The 20,336-nt window shown below is 45.8% G+C and overlaps 1 protein-coding gene across 1 annotated transcript; it reads left to right on the top strand.

The window, feature by feature from the left end:
* Positions 1 to 8,800: 8,800 nt before the first annotated feature.
* On the top strand, positions 8,801 to 19,856 carry sap18 (Sin3A-associated protein). The gene is made up of 4 exons (XM_055636980.1): positions 8,801 to 8,960; positions 15,718 to 15,827; positions 16,024 to 16,146; positions 19,435 to 19,856. Exons 1-4 carry the CDS (start codon positions 8,847 to 8,849, stop codon positions 19,589 to 19,591), a joined length of 504 nt encoding a protein of 167 aa, XP_055492955.1. The 5' UTR covers positions 8,801 to 8,846; the 3' UTR covers positions 19,592 to 19,856.
* The last annotated feature ends 480 nt before the right edge of the window (positions 19,857 to 20,336 follow it).

The raw sequence follows: 20,336 nt of genomic DNA, 5'->3' as shown, positions 1-20,336 counted from the left end.
CAGAGGGCTAGTATGGACATTCTGGGCCAAATGGATTCTTGGGGTGGCAGCTCAGTCCCTCAAGCCTGATGTGCTGGCAGCTCACTCATGGCTGGTGGGCTGGCAGTTGACTCACGGCTATTCCTTGACATTCCATTTCAAGCAGGGTGCAAGGCCACAAAATTCAAGTGCAGTTTCATACTGCTTCATGCAGGGTGCAAGGCCACCAAATTCAAGTGCAGTTTCCAACCACTTCAAGCAGGGTGCAAGGCCACCGAATTCAAGTGCAGTTTCATACCATTCAAGGAGGGTGCAAAGCCACCAAATTCAAATGCATAGAAACATAGAAATTAGGTGCAGGAGTAGGCCATTCGGCCCTTCGAGCCTGCACCGCCATTCAATATGATCATGGCTGATCATCAAATGCAGTTTCATACCATTTCATGCAGGGTGCAATGACACCACATTTAAATGCAGTTTCATACCATTTCATGCAGGGTGCAAGGCTACCACATTCAAATGCAGTTTCATACCATTTCAAGCAAGGTGAAACCACCATAAAACCACACAAAACACCACACTCAAGTTCAGTAGATATTCAGTGTGTTCAGTTGATTCACAGCTCAGACAGAGTTATGACCTCCCCCTCCCCCATCATGCAGAGACTGAGCCACACCCACACTTCCAGGTTTTATAATCCCACCCCCTTCCACCAGAAAAGGTGTGGCCTTCATGGCATGATTGACAGGAGAGAGATTCTCAACATTTTTTAAACACTAATAACACTTTTATTTTTCATTGATGGGAAGAATCCTCTTCACCTAATCAGCGGATGGGGACAGAGTAAGATGGGCAAAAATCACAGCCGTAAATGGTAGCGTTTTACCTAAAATCAATATAGTGCATACAGGAAGTTGTCAAGTTTAGACAAACAATCCTTTGCAGTGCCTTTTTATTCAACCCAAAACCCGCCCAAACAACCCTTTGCAGTGCATTTTCACTTCAACCCAAACAACCCTTGGTAGTGCATTTTCACTTCAACCCAAACAACCATTTGTAGTGCGTTTTCACTTCAACCCAAACAACCATTTGCAGTGCGTTTTCACTTCAACCCAAACAACCATTTGCAGTGCATTTTCACTTCAACCCAAACAACCATTTGCAGTGCATTTTCACTTCCACCCAAACCAGCCTTTGCAGTGCATTTTTACTTCAACCCAAACAATCCTTTGCAGTGCATTTTTACTTCAAACCAACCATATTTTCATTTTCAAACCATATTAAGGGCATTCACAGATGAGTAGACATGTGTTCAGTGTTATTCAGAGCTCAGAGAGACATGACCCTCTGACTTCCTCCATCATGCAGAGACTGGGTGAGGCACACCACTTCCTGGTTTTATAGTCCCTCCCCCTCCCTCCAGCAGAGGCAGCAGAGAGAAAGGCGATTAAAAAAAAAACATTAATATCTCTCTGATTTTTGATCGATGGGGGAAAATCCTCTGGTCCAGCAAGGCGGCGGGGGGCTCTGAGTGAGGTGGTCAAAAATGACGGCCGTAGGTGGCGGCGTTCTCTCGGAAATCGCAGCACAGTGAGCCAAAAGCGGTCAAGATCAGACTTTTAGTAATATAATAAGATAGATTGACACACTAATCTACATCCTCCCTCTTAAAGAATTAAATGCAAATATACAACTACTGAATACTACAGAGAATTAAATGCAAATGTACACTGCTGATTATATAAAGCACACATAGCGTGTGCCAATAAACTGGAGGACATTCAAGCATAGCCTGGGTACTTTACGGTGGGAGTACAAACACGACCAGCATGCGTACGGTACAGTCCTGCATCTCCTCCCGTCACCGAGGACACGCTCAGTGGTGAAATAGGCGTAGGAGATTGAAACGGCATTCCAGGGGACGAAACTGGAGACTTTGGCACAGGTGGAGGCGGCGTTGCCATTGGCAAAGTAACCGGATCAGAAACAGGTTGTCGTGCTGATGCAGTCAGGCCGATGCCGCTGGATGTGGATGGAAGTACACTTGTGCGGTCAGGATAGTACGGAGGTGGTGCTGGCTCATTCACAGGCAGGATATGTTGCCTATTACATCTGTAGATGCCGCCATTGGCATTGACCAAGTATGAACGTGGCTCGAAGGCAGTTCCAGAAATTACACCGATGCGGTCGTGACCTTTGTTGCGGTCGTGACATCAGATGCTGAGAGGGTGAACCCAATGTTGGGTCGCGCGAGATGTTGCGCAGATTAAGCAGGTCCAGGTACACGTCTGATTTTGCTCTGTGGGACCGTTCCATTCATTGTTTGGTACTCCTGACGGCACGTTCAGCTAGTCCATTGGGCTGAGGGTACTCAGAGCTGCTGGTGATGTGACGAAAACCCCTGCGTGCAGCGAAGTTTTTGAAGTTCTGGCTGTTTAAAATGGCGTGGCCGGGTCCAGTCATCGTTGTGGTAGCTCAGCGGAGATTGTGTGTCTTTTTAACTTGTATGTTCATTTTTAATTTATTTCTTTCTACTAACACTTTAGCACTACCAATGTACGATCGGAAAACACTGTTAAAACTAGAAAAAGTATGGAGATCACAAGATAAAAATATATGGGAGTGCGGGCAGGAAAAAGGGGGGGGGGGGGGGTTCAGTATAGGCTAAGAGCTCAAGCCTTCCATCTTCCATCCACCTCTGCCAAGCATCCTTCTGGCTAACGTCCAGTCCCTGGAGAACAAGTTGGATGGCCTCGGGGCGAGGATCAGATTCCAGCGGGACTTAAGAGACTGCAACATCTGTCTGACTGATACATGGGCTGATCCTGCTGGTGCCGGATTAAGTAATCTGACCAGCCGAGTCCTTCACTGATTTCCGTGTTGACATAACAGAAGAATCCGGGAAATCCAAGCGTGGAGGAATTATGCTTCATAACCAACAATAACTGGTGCAACCCTAGGACTATTAAGAAACTTTCTCGTTCCTGCTCACCAGACCTGGAGCATCTGACTATCTCATGCCGCCCATTCTACCTTCCCTGTGAGTTTAGCTCAGTGATCGTCACAGCCGTCTACATTCCACCGCAGGCGGACACCGACGTGGCACTATCGGCCCTACACGATGTGCTATGTCGACACCAAAAACAAGAACCCTGATGCAGCTATGGTGGTGGCTGGAGATTTTAATAAGGCAAATCTCAAAAAGGTTATGCCTAACTTCTGCCAACACATCACGTGTGTCACCAGGGGGGAAAGAACTTTGGACCACTGCTACACGCCGTTCAGGAAAGGCTACAAGGCCGTTTCTCTCCTTCCTTTTGGAAAATCTGATCACGCTACCATTTTCCTGCTGCCGGAGTATAATCAGCGGATAGTACGGGAAGCGGCAGTGACGAGGGACGTAAAGCGGCGGTCTGACCATTCAGAGGCCATGCTGCAAGATGCACTGAGCGATGTCGACTGGTATATGTTCCAAGCAAGTTCCAGAAACTTAATTGCAACAATAGCCAATAACATCGTCCCTACGGTAGGGGTTAGCATCTTTCCTAATCAAAAACCCTGGGTGGACAGGTCCGTTCGTGTTGCCTTGAATGCTGCTTACAATTCCGGCCTGGCATCTGGCAATATGGATGACTACAAGGCAGAGTCCTACAGACTGCGAAGGACGCAAAAAGGAGGTACAGGGACAGGATGAAGTCGCAGATGGAGCAGCGGGATACCAGACGCCTTTGGCAGGGGCTACGGACTATAACTAACTACCAGAGCAGCCCCCCCCCCCCCCCCCCCCCCCTCCTCCCTAGCTGATGACCTGAACTCTTTTTATGCACGATTCGAGATGGGCAACATCACTCCTAGCTCGCCGACTAACAACAACACCGCCAGCGCGCTGGCTAGCGAGGCGGGAGGGAAGTCCACCGCTGGAGATGTGCACACATTCACGGTGACCGAGCACAACATGAGGGGGGCTCTGACGCATGTGAACACGAGGAAAGCTGTAGGCCCAGATGGCATCGCGGGGCGAGTACTAAAGTCTTGTGCTACTCAGCTTGCTCCAGTGCTCACCAAATATTTAGCCTCTCCCTGGCCACGTCCGTGGACCCTGCCTGCTTCAAAAGATCCACCATTGTACCTGTGCCAAAGAATGCCTCTCCAGCTTGCTTGAATGGCTACCGACCGGTGGCCCTCACCTCGGTGGCCATGAAATGCTTCGTGAGGCTTAACAAGAACCACATCTGCGCCTTCTTCCCTCGCACCATGGACCCGCTGTTCGTATACCGTCCGAACAGATCCACGGATGACGTGATCTCCCAGGTTCTGCACACCACTCCCTCTCACCTTGACAGCCAGAAGGGGGGGGGTGCTATGTGAGGATGCTGTTCATTGATTTCAGTTCAGCTTTCAATACCATAGTCCCCACCAGACTTGCTGAGAAGCTGCTGGAACTGGGGCTGAACACTCTCCTGTGTGCCTGGGTCCTGGACTTTCTCACCGCCAGGCCCCAGGTGGTCAAGATGGGGGGACATACCTCCAATCCCCTCATCCTGAACACAGGATCCCCCCAGGGTTGTGTCCTTAGCCCCCTACTGTACTCCCTGTACACACATGACTGTGTGGCCAGGTTCAGCTCCAACTCCATCATCAAATTTGCTGATGACACTGTGGTGGTGGGCCTGATCTCAAATAACGATGAGAAGGCCTACCGGGAGGAGGTGGCTGATCTGGCACTCTGGTGTCAGGACAACAGCCTCCTCTTGAATGTCACAAAAACTAAGGAGCTGATTGTGGACTTTAGAAGGGCTTAACATCCAAGGACGTACACGCTACTGGAGATAAATGGGGCTACTGTGGATAAGGTGAGCTGCTTTAAATACCTGGGAGTCCACATCATAAAGGATCTGACATGGATAACACACACTGCCGCACTGGTGAGTAAGGCAAGGCAGCGCCTTTACCACCTCAGGCAGCTGAGGAAATTCAGAGTATCTCTGGGGATCCTTCAGTGCTTCTACTCTGGGGCTGTAGAAAGCATCTTGTCTGACAACATCTCAATCTGGTTTGGGAACAGCTCTGCCCAGGACAGGAAGGCTCTGCAGAGAGTAGTGCGTTCGGCCGAACGAACTATGGGAACAACACTCACCCCCCTGCAGGACTTGTACACCAGGAGGTGCAGATCCAGAGCCAGCAACATAATGAGGGATCCCTCCCACCCCAGCAACAGACTGTTCCAGCTGCTCCAGTCAGGCAAGCGCTTCCACTGTCACGCTGTAAAAACAGAGTGGATGAGAAGGAGTTTCTTCCCACAGGCCATCAGGACTGTAAACTCTTATCTCACCAGGGACTAATTTACTAATTTACTGTTGTGTTGTGTCTTTTAAACATTTTTTTCCTAAATTGTAAATACTGGTTCTTTTCTATTGTTCTGTTGTTTTGCACAATACGCAGGCATTGCCACTTTCATTTCACTGCACATCTTGTGACAAATAAACTTGACTTAACTTGACTTGGTAAATTGACTGCCATTATCAGATAGTAGTTGACATGGAGCTCCGTGTTCGGAGAAATGGCGTGCCAGCTTCTGAACTACCCCATGAGAAGTGGGGCTACTAAGAAGATCGATGTCAAACCAATCAGAATACGAGTCGACAAGAACCAGGTATTGTTGGCCATGCCACTCAAATATGTCAGTTGCCACTGTGGATCGGGGAGGGCAAGAACCGGGTGTGGGAGAACTGGTTGCTTTTGTTCATGTGATGCCAAACTGTTGCACACTGCACAGAATTCCACTTTCTCGTGAATGTAATCAGTCATGCCCGGTCAGGCCAGTAAAACATGTTTTTTGCTCGCAGGACAGTTGCTTCTGCGCCTGGATGTCCCGCATGGACAGCATCAAAATACTTGCTGTGTAGAGAAGCAGGAACTACAGCTTTGTGGCCCTTTACGATAATGCCATCTTGTAGTGCTAGTTCATTGCAGACGGCAAAGAAGGGCCGAACTGGAAGCAGTACATTGTAATGCTTGTGAGGCCAACCATGCTTAATGACAGAGGAGAGCGATGGTAACGTATTGTCAGCGGCAGTGTGGGCTACCAGCTCATCCAAGCAGGACGGGGGAATAAAGGAAACAGTCATAACCACAAAATCATCATCTGGTGTGGATGAACCCTCGCAGGTCTTTCGAGGAGCACGTGAGTGGGTGTCAGCCAGTTGCATGTCCTTGCCACGTTTGTAGGTTCGAACAATGTCATACTTCTGAAGCTGTAGCAACATCCGTTGAAGGCGTCCTGGAGAAGCGTGTATTGGTTTGTTCAAGATGCTGATCAGGGGTTGATGGTTGGTTCTTCATTTGTGACCGTTTTCCCGAAGATAAAGTCATTAAACTTCTTGCATGCGAAAACGACTGCTAGCAGCTCCTTTTCAATCTGGGCGTAGCGTTGTTCCGTGTCTGTCATGGTGCGCGAAGCATAGGCAACACGCCTGTTGCCGTCACCATCATCTTGGAGGCAAGCCGTCACAAATCAGTGTGACCGGTAATTTTGCATTAAAGTAGGCGAGAGTGGGGGCACAAGACATCTGTTGTTTAAGAGTGTCAAACGCCCTCTGCTGTTGCTCATGCCAGGCCCAAAGAGTGTCTTTGTGGGTTAGCTGGCGCAGTGGGGCCGATAGTTCACTGAAGTTTCCCACTTCTAACACCATGTAGGAAATTATCAGACTCACACACAGTGATGAGAATCCATAGTCTTTTATTAGCAACTCTGCGGAGGAAACACAGGGTGCTTTCGTCTCCATGCATTCAGGTAGTCTAATTGGAGAGAGAGAGCTCACTAATAAGCCTGTGGGTGGACCTGTAGTATGAGTGACATAAGAAATGTGCCTGAAGCATAATCTGTGTGGTAACACATATATAGTGTTGACACACTAATCCATATAGCCTATTCAATCTCTTTTTGTATAACTGATCTATCTTTCCAGGAATCAATGAACCAATGCTGCCATCTCCCTTGAACAACTTTCCATATCTGTTGTTGGGTAAGAAGACTTAAGCCCGTGTCCCGCTTTCCCGAGTTACTCACAAATTCTCCCGAGTTTTCCCCTTGATTCAAATTCGGAGAATGTCCGTAGGAGTCTGTAGCGAGTCCGTAGGAAGCCGTAGATATGCCAACGCGGCTCGTAATGCCAGCCGTAGGTACTCGGGGCATCAGGTAAGTCGGGACGTTTTTTCAGCATGTTGAAAAATGTCCACGAGTAAAAAAAATAGCCTCGAGTACCTACGGCTGGCATCTCTGAGTTTGAATCAAGGGGAAAACTTGGGAGAATTCATGAGTAACTCGGGAAAGTGGGACAGGGTCATTATATACAATAAACTAGATGTGATCTCACAAAATGCCTTAGAAAATATAATTTCAGATTTTTCTACATTGTACTTTTGAACTATTTTTAGGTTTATTATTGTCACAGTACTTTGCTTTTCCTTTCGGGTATGCTATCCAATCAGATCAGTTAATACCATACATAAATACAATCAAGTCATTCTCAAGTACAAGAGGTAGAGCAAAGGGGAAGATGCAGAGTGCAGAATATAGTTATCTTAGTTTAATCTTAGTTTAGAGGTAGTTCAGACATACAGTGTGGAAACAGGCCCATCGAGTAACTGAGTACGTGCCGACCATCGATCACCTAAAAACGAGTTCAATGTCCTACATTCGAAGGGCAATTTACAGAAGCCAATTAACCTACAAACCTGCACTTCTTGGAATGTGGGAAGAAACCAGAACACCTCGAGAAAACCCACGTGGTCACAGGGAGAAGTACTAACTCTGCATAGACAGCACCCAGTCAGGATTGAACCGAGTCTCTGGTGCTATGAGGCAGCAACTTCACCTCTGCGCTATGTACTACCCTAGTCATGGAATCATTCAGCATTAGGCCCCTCAACCCAACTTGTCAATGCCGACCAAGATACCCCATCTAAGCTAGACCCATTTGCCCTTGTTTGGCCTGTATCTCTCGAAATCTTTTCTATCCATGTGCATGTCCAGGTCTATTATAAATGCTGCTATAGTAACTGCTTCAGCTAACTCCTCTGGCAGCTCGTTCCATATGCCCACCACCCTTTGATTGTAGGGAGGTCAATTCCTGCAATGTCCACCACTTCCTGCAGCCTCCTTTGCTCTTGGGTGTTATCTAAGTTGTCTAAGCCAGTATCTGCAGTTCCTTGCGACTGCATTGCCCTACTTGCGTTGGTACCAGGTAGAAAAATGGGAAATGCAGATGCTGGTTTACAACAAAAGCCATGAAGTGCCTGAGTTACTCTAGCACTTTGCGTCTAAACCAGCATCTGCTGAGTTCCCTGTGACTGCATGGTCCTACTCAAAGATCCTAGAGGGACTCTAGGACCTTTGGTCCTACTTGCCTTGGTGCTGGGTAGAAAATAAAGAACTGCAGATGCAGTTTTGCAAAAAAAGATACTTGGTTATCTGAGTTACTCCAGCACCTAGCGGTTACTCCAGCACCTAGCGTCTAAAGACAGCATCTGCAGTTTCCTGTAAATGCATAGCCATGCTTGCCTCTGCTAGGTCGAACGATGGAACTGCAGACGCTTGTTTATTTAAAAAAAAGAAACGAAGTGCCAGAGTTACTCCAGTACTTAGCCAGCAACTGCAGTTCCCTGTGATAGCATGACCCTGTCTGAAGAAGGATCTCGACCCGAAACGCCACCCATTCCTTCCTGGTGCCTGCCCCGCTGAGTTACTCCAGCCCTGTGGGTGCTGGCGGACTCTGCCTGCATCAAAGATGGCGGCGCCCGCAGAGGTGATGATGGCCGACTGCCATGCGCGTGTGCGCGCGCGCGCGGGGCCCCACTCGACACCGATGGTGCGGTCGCCATCGCTGAGGGAAAGGCGGGCGGGGAACATGGCCGTGGAGTCTAGAGTTACGCAGGAGGAGATCAAGAAGGAGCCGGAGAAGCCGGTGGATCGAGAGAAGGCGAGTACACGTGGCGATGGCGGCTGCAGTGGCGGCGGGGTTTACGCCAGGCCGCCGAGGCCGAGGATCGGATGTAGGCCGCGGGCCCGGTCTGGAGGAGGGCGCGCGTTGGGAGGCGGCGCTGCCGCGGCGGTGGCCTCGAACCTGGGCATCTGCAAAACGGCTCACCCCCGTCCTCTGTACCACTCCCCACCCCCCCACCCCTGCAGCCCCCATACCTGCACCACCCCCGTCCCCGTTACCAGCCCCCATACCTGCACCCACCCCCCCACCCCCATACCTGCACCACCGTCGTTCCCTGCACCCACCCCCCACCCCTGCCCCCCTACCCCCCTCTCTCTGCACCACCCCCACCCCCCCCATACCTGTACCACCCCCTACCCCGCACCACCCTCTCTCTGTACCACTCCCCCATACCTGCACCCCCACCGCCCTCTGCACCAACCCCCACCCCACCCCCACACCACTACCCCACCCCCACCCCCACCACCCCGTCCCTTGTACCACCCCCCTACCCCACCCCTGCACCACCCCCGTTCCCTGTACCACCCCGTCCCTTGTACCCCCCCCCCATACCTGCACCCCCTACGCCCTCTGCACCACCCCCGTCCTCTGTACCACCTCCCATATCTGCACCACCCTCGTTCCCTGCAACCCCCACCACCCTCTGCACCCCCACCCACCACCCTCTGTACCACCACCATCCTCTGCACCAACCCCTCGTTCCCTGCACCACCCCTCACCCCCACCCCTGCACCCCCCCCCCCCATACCTACACCATCCTCGTTCCCTGCACCCCCCACCACCCCGCTGCACCACCACCATCCTCTGTACCACCCTCGTTCCCCTCACCCCCCCGTCCCCTGAACTGCACCCCCACCCTCCTCTGCACCAACCCCCGTTCCCGGATCCTCAGCCCATGTATCAGCCTCTTGTCCTGGCCCCCAGCCCAACACACTGGTCCCATCCCCAGCCTGTTACCACATCCATACCCCCTCCTCTCTCTCCTGACTCTGCACCCTGTCATCTGCCCCATTCGTGGCCTCTATCCCAGCCACCCAAATAATTATATTTAACCAGGCACATGATCAGCGCAGAAATGTGGGTACATATTGAGACTGATCTGTTACTGGCTGATCACTATCTTCTTCATTTTAACCAGCGTTAATTTCCTCGGGGCTCAGAAGGCTCCTGACCCAAACCCTCGTCTGTCCATTCCTTCCACAGACGCTGCCTGACCAGCACTTTGTGTTTTGTTCATGATGTTTTATGCCCTGATCACAAATGAATTAGACAGCGGTCATAACACAAAATTAAATTGAGCCCTGAAAATGGAAAAAGGAGATGGTGCTTATGATCAGATGGGTCGCAGTGGACAGACAATGTTGTTAGATGTGCTTCAGTGCTGAGGGTTTTAAAGAGGTTACTTGGCCAGTGGTTAGGGAGGTTTGTAGTCCCTTGTCCATGCAATTTTAGTTTAGTTTAAAAATACAGTATGGAAACGGGCCTTATGGCCCACCAAGCCCATGCTGACAGTGAATCTGCTCACAATTGTTCTATGTTATCCCACTTTCTAATTAATTCCCTACACATTAATGGCAATTTTACAGAGGCCAATTAACCGACAAATCCACATGCCTTTGCCATGTGAAGAAAACCACACGTTAAACTCCACACAGACAGCACCCGTAGTCAGGATTGAACCCGAATCTCTGGCACTGTGAGGCAGCAACTCTATCATCTGCTCCAGAGCACTGTGGTGGAGCACTTTGTAGAGACAGTGTTGGTGTTATCACTTCAAAACTTTATAGGTGGTCCATGTCTCAGAATCAGATACCAGGTAGGATCACTGCTGCTCAGTAGACCTTGAGCTTTGTGCTAGATTTCAGATCTTGAGATTTTGGTGTTGTCCTTGGTGAGTTGGTCTATCTCCTGGTGTGATTTTTCTTTTAAAAGTGGTCATGAAAGAAACGTTGGCTTCGTCAAGGATAATTTCAGACAGTTGAGTAAAAGGGCAGGGTGTTCCATAGACAATAGGATGTACATTAAGACTCTCAGAAGGCATATGATAAAGTGCTGTATTCAAGGTCATTATTGTCAGGAATATCAGTGGCATGTGGTCTCACCAACGTCTAGTACAACTGTAACGTAACTTCTCAACATCTTTACTCAATACCCTGACTGATGAAGCCCATTGCACCAAAAGCCTTGTTTATTGGGATATCTAAATATGGAGCAACTTTCAGAGAACCATGTATCTGCACTAGACCAGTTTCCTTGAGGCCCTATCCACAGTAACTACACTTCAAAAATGCTGGTTGACACAAAAGGACACAAACAAACTCAGTGGGTCAGGCACCATCTCTGGAGAACATGGAGATTGGGTCAGGACCCTTCTTCAGATTGAGGTGACGCAAAAGGTGTGCCCAGCCCATTGAAGCTGACTGAACCACTATGGTCAAGAGTGCTGGGGTTGTTGACGCTTAACTTGATAGTGTATTCAGAGCAATTTGCAGAGACAGTGTTGGTGTTATCTCTTCAAAACTTTATAGGTGGTCCATGTCTCGGAATCAGACACGATGTAGGATCACTGTTGCTCAGTAGACCTTGAGCTTTGTGCCAGATTTCAGATCTTGATTTTTCAAACACGCTTCCTCAGATGGCCAAAGGTTGTGCTGGCACATTGAACAAAGAACTGTACAGAATTGAATGTCATTGTCGTTTGAACTGCTCTCGAGTGGCCAAAATGGAAGGGACGGCTGCAATGGGCCTTTGTGGCCAACTGCAGCTGGGGCTATAAAATGGCGCCTCTTGTATAGTTTGAGTATCTCAAAGTAAAATATTCCAGGAATGGTGCTCTGTCGCCCCACCGCAGGCAGTGATGAGATGGTGAATATGTGATTGAAGTTCTCCTGACATCAGAAGATTAAGGACCAACAGAAAATCTGTGCTCTAAAGAACAGTAGGAGGAAAGAACGTACGCATTCGAACAATTTGCTTATAACTATGACACGCAGAGATACTTCAACATTGTTGAGGTCTATTGGTCCACCACAATGGTGGCACTACGAACTTCAGTTTTGCTCTGTTATAGTTACCTAGTATAACTGTTATCAATTGTATTATTGATTATTATGTGTTTATCTGTTATTGTGTTTGCGGTCTGTTAAGGTGCAGCTAATAAGAATTCAATTGTCAAGTCTACCGGTAATGGAACAACTAAACACTCTTGATATATGAGAGGATGGGCTTCTGCCAATCTGCTGCCCGGGTACAACAATGTCCAACAAGAACGTTTCTCAAAACGTGGATCACTTCCTTTATCTTGGAGCCACCTGGCAGCGAAGGCAACATTGATAATCTGAATATATTCTTCCTTAGTTTATATTCATGAAAACATATCAGGGTAATGCCTGAGAAAATGGATTGAGACAGATAACTTAAATAACTCTGTTGGATAGCCTGGACAAGGTTCTGATAAATTTAGAGTTTGAATCTTGCAAATCTATTTAAGGTGTAGGAAAGAACAGCAGACGCTGGTTTAAACCGAAGATAGACACAAAAAGCTGTAGTAAGCAGGTCAGACAGCTGAGCAGGCCCAGGACAGAAAGGTCATTGTGGGAATGGGAACGGTTAGTTTTCATCATTCATTCATTTGTTCTATATCTCTCTATGCCACCATCTATATCTCTCGTTTCCCTTTCCCCTGATTCTCAGTCTGAAGAAGAGTCTCGACCCAAAACTTTTCTCCAGAGGTGCTGTCTGACCCGCTGAGTTACTTTTCACAGTCTATCTTAAATTTATTGTTTTAAAAAATAAGCTAGGTTGGTGGGCTACTGCAGTTGGAGTTAAAAAGAGGAAGTGGATAAATCCTTGAATGTATCTGGCTATTTTGTTTTTACCTAAAAGTATGTATGATAACTATAGACAATAGAAAATATGTGCAGGAGTAGGCCATTGGCCCTTTAAGCCTATGGCTGATCATCCCCAATCAGTACCCCGTTCCTGCCTTCTCCCCATAACCTCTGACTCCGCTATTTTTGAGAGCCCTATCTAGCTCTCTTGAAAGCATCCAGAGAACCTGCATCCACCTGAGGCAGAGAATTCCACAGACTCGCCACTCTCTGTGGGGGAAAAAGTGTTTCCTCGCCTCCGATCTAAATGGCTTACTCCTTATTCTTAAACTGTGGCCCATGGTTCTGGACTCCCCCAACATCGGGAACATGTTTCCTGCCTCTAACGTGACCAAGCCCTTAACAATCTTATATATTTCAATGAGATCCCTCTCATTCTTCTAAACTCCAGAGTGTACAAGCCCAGCCGCTCCATTTTCTCAGCATATGACAGTCCCACCATCCCGGGAATTAACCCTGTAAACCTACGCTGCACTTCCTCAATGTCAAGAATATCCTTCCGTAAATTAGGAGACCAAAACTGCACACAATACTCCAGGTGTGGTCTCACTGGGGCTCTGTACAACTGCAGAAGGACCTTTTTGCTCCTATATTCGATTCCTCTTATAAAGGCCAACATGCCATTCGCTTTCTTCACTGCCTGCTGTACCTGCATGCTTACTTTCATAGACTGATGTACAAGGACCCCCCAGATCCCGTTCCACTTCCCCTTTTCCCAACTTGACGCCATTTAGATAGTAATCTGCCTTCCTGTTTTTGCTACCAAAGGGGATAACCTCACCTTTATCCGCATTAAACTTCATCTGCCATGCATCTGCCCGCTCCCCCAACCTGTCCAAGTCACCCTGCATTCTCATAGCATCTTCCTCACAGTTCACACTGCCACCCAGCTTTGTGTCATCTGCAAATTTGCTAATGTTACTTTGAATCACTTCATCCAAATCATTGATGTATATTGTAAATAGCTGCAGTCCCAGCACCGAGCCTTGCGGTACTCCACTAGTCACTGCCTGCCATTCTGAAAGGGACCCGTTAATCCCTACTCTTTGTTTCCTGTCTGCCAACCACTTCTCTATCCATGTCAGCACTCTACCCCCAATACCATGTGCCCTAATTTTTCCCACTAATCTCCTATGTGGGACCTTATCAAATGCTTTCTGAAAGTCCAGATACACTAAATCCACTGACTCTCCCATGTCCATTTTCCTAGTTACATCTTCAAAAAATTCCAGAAGATTAGTCAAGCATGATTTTCCCTTTGTAAATCCATGCTGACTCAGACCGATCCTGTTACTGCTATCCAAATGTGCGGCTATCTCATCTTTTATAATTGATTCCAGCATCTTCCCCACCACCGATGTCAGGCTAACTGGTCTATAATTCCACGTTTTCTCTCTCCCGCCTTTCTTAAAAAGTGGGATAACATTAGCTACCCTCCAATCCCCAGGAACTGATCCTGAGATCTTATAGAACATTGGAAATTATCACCAATGCATCCACAATTTCTAGAGCCACTTCCTTAAGTACCTTGGGATGCAGACCATCAGGCCCTGGGGATTTATCAGCCTTCAGTCCCATCAGTCTATCCAACACCATTTCCTGCCTAATGTGGATTTCCTTCAGTTCCTCTGTCACCCAAGATCCTCTGGCCATTACTATATCAGGAAGATTGTTTGTGTCCTCCTTAGTGAAGACAGATCCAAAGTACCTGTTCAACTCATCTGCCATTTCCTTGTTCCCCATAATAAATTCACCTTTTTCGGTCTTCAAAGATCCAACTTTGGTCTTAACTAATTTTTTCCTCTTCACATACCTAAAGAAACTTTTACTATCCTGCTTTATATTCTTGGCTAGCTTACCTTCGTACCTCATCTTTTCTCCCCGTCCTGTCTTTTTAGTTATCTTCTGTTCTTTAAACATTACCCAATCCTCTTGCTTCCCGCTCATCTTTGCTACGTTGTACTTCTTTAATTTTTATAATGGCGCTTTTGTGAAAATACAATATTTTCAAAAGCAATCTAATTTGTAAACTTGTTGGAAGCATATGGAACTGGGTCTCTGTATTGCTTTGCAACTGGATGCTCAACTTCATCAACAGAACACAATTGGTGCAAATTGGCAGCAATTCTTGGTCCTCAAACCATCAGCACAGAGGTTGCATGCTCGGACCCCTGCTCTACTCTCTCTATATCCATGACTAACTGGATACTGTTCCAACTATTTAAATTCGCCGATGACACTGCCGTTGTTGGATCAATTGTGCATGAGGAGTCATAATATAGAAGATCGATCGTCTAAGTGAATGGTGGTAGTATGACAACCTCGTTCTCAACGTCAGCAAGACCAAGGAACTGATTCTTGACTTCATCGACAAGTCAGTGGTGGACAGAGTTAACAACTTCGGGTCCCTGGGAATGTATATTTCTGAGGAACTGCCCTGGACCCAGCAGAATCATGCAATCATAAAGAAAGCTCATCAATGCCTCTACTTCCTTAGAAGATTGAGGAGGTTCTAAATATTGATGCGTACTCTCTTGAACTTCTATAAAAGTATGGTAGAGAGCATATGGATTGGTAACTCAAAAGCCCATGAACAAAGATTACAAAAAGTGAGGGACACTGCCCAGTCGATCATGGGCAAATTCTTAGCCTATAACTTACTAATGTTATTGAAATATTCGGTGATTAAATTTGGCGCATTCTTTGTCTCCCTCTTAACCTGACTTCGGCTTTCACCATGAAGAGCAACAATATTTAGTTTATGGTGCTGTGCTTTAGAAACAATTATTTTGGAATTTCTTCATCCTGTGTTACATTATTCATTATATTTTACATACATTTAGACCTGCCCTCTTCTGCTGAGAGTATTCACAACTAATAATGGGAGACATCACAGAATGGATGATTTTGCCAGAGGAAATGTCCCATCTAGTGAGCTTCAGATCTATACTTGGTAAGTATTGTTCTTCATTTGCTAACACGTATCTGATTATTATGGTACTGATGGCTATAGCCTTACCATTTATTTACTTAATAGAAGACAACATTGTAAAAAGTCTATTCTCAAACCTATTGGTATTACAACATGCTTTGTGAATGTATGTAAGGAACAACTTTTTTTAATATAATGTTTGTGTTTTATAATTAAGGATGGATGCTACATTAAAGGAGTTAACTAGCTTAGTGAAGGAAGTTTATCCAGAGGCACGGAAGAAAGGAACACATTTCAGCTTTGCAATTGTGTATCCGGATCCTAAACGACCCGGTTACAGGTTAGTACACAATTACCAAATTCATTGTACACCAGACGGCTCATTTTAGGCACACAAAAAAGATCAGCATTTCCCGTAATTTGTACATCTCAAGATGGATGTTGATGTTGTGATTTTACAGTGCCTTCAGAAAATATTCAGACCCCTTCACTTTTTCCACAATTTGTTACGTTACAGCCTTATTCTAAAATGGATTAAATTATTTTTTTATTATCATCAATCTACACACAATACCCCATAATGAAAAAGTGAAAACAGGGGTTTAGATATTTTTGCTGAAGACGAAGGAATTGTCCGTAGACCTCACCCAGAGACAGGATTGTGTTGAGACACAGATCTGGAGAAGGGTATAAAAGAATTTCTGACGCATTGCAGGTCCTGAAGAGCACAGTGGCCTCCGTAATTCTTAAATGGAAGAACTTTGGAACACCAGGACTCTTCATAGAGCTGGTCGCCCGGCCATACTGAGCAATCAGGAGAGATGGGCCTTGGTCAGGGAGGTGACAGAGCTCCAGAGTTCCTTTGTGGCGATGGGAGAACCTTCCAGAAGGACAACTATTTCTGCATCACACCACCACTCAGGCCTTTATGGTAGAGTGGCCAGACGGAAGCCACTCCTCAGTAAAAGGCACATGACAGCCTGCTTGGAGTTTGCCAAAAGGGTTGTTTTCTCTTGTGCTCTGGCCTGATGAAACCAAGATTGAAGTCAAGATTCTTAATCAGACCCTATTCTCCAAAGATGCTACCTGACCCACTTGCCCAGCTGATCAAGATTCTGCTGTAATTCTTGATGACCATCTGCCCTGTCTATAAAGCCAATGGCATCTGCAATGTACATTCTCATCCAAATCTCTGATATAGATGACAAACATCAATGGGCCCTGATCCATGAGGCACACCACTAGTCATAAAATTCCACTCCCACTGGAAAAACAACCTTCCAGCACCACTTTCTGCTTCCTACCATAAAGCCAATTGTGTACTCAATTAGCCAGCTGGGTTCCATGTGATCTAACCTTCCAGTGCAACCTTCCATATTGAACATTATCAATGACCTTGCTGAAGTCCATATACTTCACTGTTAGTCCACATAGACTACTACTACTACTTCAAAAAATCAATCAAATTCATGAAACACAACCTTCCATGCCCAAAACCATGCTTACTATCCCTAGGTAGACACAAAATGCTGATGTTCAGACTGAAGAAGGGCCTCGGCCTGAAAAGTCACCCATTTCTTCTCTCCAGAGATGCTGCCTGAGTTACTCCAGCATTTTGTGTATACCTTTGATTTAAAACAGCATCTGCAGTTCTTTCTTACTATCCCTAATCATTCGCTGTCATATCCAATTTTAGTGTGGTATCCATTAATTCCAATATATAATAACATTTTAATCATTATTTTTAATGCTTCTAAAGATACTTTGTTGGAAATGTTGAATATATAGATCAGTTTTTTAAATGTAGACAATGTGAGTATTTCCTGGTGGAGGTGACATGGTAAAAGTTCACATGGTGTGCTGACGTCAATTTTATTACCCAATATGTTGAGATTCCAGAGATGAGGCTGAATAATTGGGAATGCCATCAATTAATGATGAACTGTTAAACCTGAGATTTCTTTGCATCGAGTAATAGAATGGAAGATTGCTTAATGTCAGAATAGGTGACATTTACAAAAAGGTAATTTGTTTCAGTTTTAAGATGGTAGTGATCATATTTAATGCTGCTGATACTAAAGACAATTGAGGAACATCAATGCATAATTTTAGGCTGTGGGCCATGCATCAAAAATGTGTCTAGAATTTAAGTTTTGTGACCCATGTCTGCTATCTACTTTAAATTTGGCACTTATTTAAATAAAATATAATTGAGAAGGAATTCATAACTCGTCAGTGTCAAAAGTTGCACACTAATTAATTAAGCTAATTCGAAAATTAGAACAAAAAAGTACGTGCCATCTAGTGCTGAATGCTCATATTACTCTGGGGAGCCTAATTCCGCGCTGCGGTCTATTTAAACCATATATTATACCATATATTATACCATATATATATATATATATATATATAACGTGAATACGACTGGAGTTATATATAATTATATTTATAAATCTAATGTGATGAATATAATTGTGAGTGTGTATGTTGAATGAGACTGCCGCAAAGGTCCCGCATTTCACCGGCTCCTGAACCCGCCTAATTAATGGGTGAGGGCAGATCCTGTGAGTTCCCCCGTTTACTGAGCCCCACTGACTGCCATAGTGGGACTGGGGCAGTGCCAGGCTGGGGGATAGCCCTGAGAGGAAAATGTCTAACCCTAACTCGCCCCCCTTCCAGAGCTGCTCACTGCTGGAGCCGCTTTGGGACTGGCTGCGGGCTCCGTACGTGTGGCCGCTCAGCGCGTCCACCTCGGCTAGCATGCCCTTCTGGATCATCATGGTGATGATGGTCCGCTCGCTCGCTGCAACACTGGCTGGCCCGCAGCATCCACTGGCGGGTCGACAGCTCGACCGCCACTTCGCAGCATCCACCGGCGGGCTGATAGCGTGACTGACTGACCCTAACCCAGCTCTACATTTTTATTTAACAGTTCACATCATAACTTTACAATGATAAATCAATTGTAAAACAAAATTATCAGCATGGTTAGCATTCCCTTTATTCCTTTGAAACCTTGCTATTGTTTTGAAGGTAGACAAAAATGCTGGAGAAACTCAGCAGGTGGGGCAGCATCTACGGAGTGAAGGAATAGGTGACGTTTCGGGTCGACTCTTCTTCAGACTGATGTTTTGATGTAATTAGGAGGCAGCCATGATCCCCGTGTGCTCGCTACCATGAAACAAAGCCCGTGATTGGTCAATTGGCATCCGACTCAATGTCAGACGTGCATTGATTAGACAATTACTACTCTGAAAATTGGAGGTGTTTCTCATATTTTAAAAATATTTGCAGGTTTTGGTCTTGACGAGTTACAGGTATGACTTCTATAATATTTTTACACAATATGTTATAAATACAGGTAGATACGTGATTTGGGTCACGAAATGAAAGGAAAAAAGCCCATGGTCTATTTGAAGACTTCCTCTATGAAGAATGTTTAAATGATAATCATGCATCAACAAGCACCAATAAATTTAAGATGTGAATTAAAGTCCAACCGCTTGGAATTAACAGGAAAAGGGTTTGATTCGGGTTTTAAAAAAAAACATGTTTGTGTTCCTGTAAGGGGTTTATAGAAGAAAAATTACTGCTGGTGCTAATTTATGGATTTTTTTTTATATAACAGAGTTAAAGAAATTGGCACCACGGTTTCAGGAAGGAAAGGACCAGATGACTCCATGACATTACAATCACAAAAATTTCAGATTGGGGACTATCTGGACATTGCAATTACACCGCCTAGTCGAGCACCACCGCCTCCCGGCCGTATGAGACCTTATTGATGTTCTTTCCACATCCTCTTGTGTAGTGAGGGATAGAAACCCTCCATAACTAGGTTTTGTATTTGAAACAAATGGGCCATTATGGAATATTTGTTATTGGCCTTACTACAATCCAACCATTACATAAAACAAAACCATATTCTAACTTCATTGTAAACGATGTATTTTTGAAAATTGAAGAGACTTGTAGGATTTGTGTATTGTCTTTAGTTATGGTTTTTAATTGGTTACTTGTTTGGACTTTAATAAAGGTGTTCTTTGTGAATTTTTATTTTGCAGCATTAATACAATTTATACAAATTTCTGGATAAAACCACGAGGTTGAACCCCTTCTAGCATTCCATCAACATTTCGGAGGAGGCAGGAGAGGCAAAGTGACCAGAAACCAGCGGTCCAGCCCATATGTGAGGCTGAGGATTTTATAGTGACTGTATATGGCAGGAAACTACTTTAAGCTGGCTGCAGGTTATGAAAGGTTCAATTTTGGCAGATGTGCACGTCAATTTTGCCTGTAAATCTGAAAATACACATGCATGACATGGTATGGTAACCATAGTTGGAAATTAAAGGCACACAAAACTGATGACAACCATTACTAAGTAGTAGAGGGGAAATTAGTTCTGCCATTTGTAAGAACTGTTTTGTATGTACAATGACTAATTAAGCTTTCATAAAACTATATTGTCTTGGTTTGATTCCATTAAGCTTCTCTAAAAGAATAGGTATACTTAGTTCTACAGTGCAA

This window comes from Leucoraja erinacea, chromosome 6 (genome assembly GCF_028641065.1).
Source record: "Leucoraja erinacea ecotype New England chromosome 6, Leri_hhj_1, whole genome shotgun sequence".
Lineage (NCBI taxonomy): Eukaryota > Metazoa > Chordata > Chondrichthyes > Rajiformes > Rajidae > Leucoraja > Leucoraja erinaceus.
Note: the sequence above shows the minus strand (reverse complement) of the source record. Positions and strands in the feature narration are given on the sequence as shown.

What these genes read in the sequence shown, in the direction of transcription:
- sap18 (XM_055636980.1), top strand. Translation starts at nt 8,847, where the DNA reads ATGGTGCGGTCGCCATCGCTGAGGGAAAGGCGGGCGGGGAACATGGCC. An exon ending in AGCCGGTGGATCGAGAGAAG is followed by an intron (nt 8,961 to 15,717) that starts GCGAGTACACGT and finishes ACATACATTTAG; the next exon opens with ACCTGCCCTCTTCTGCTGAG. An exon ending in CCTAAACGACCCGGTTACAG is followed by an intron (nt 16,147 to 19,434) that starts GTTAGTACACAA and finishes TTTATATAACAG; the next exon opens with AGTTAAAGAAATTGGCACCA.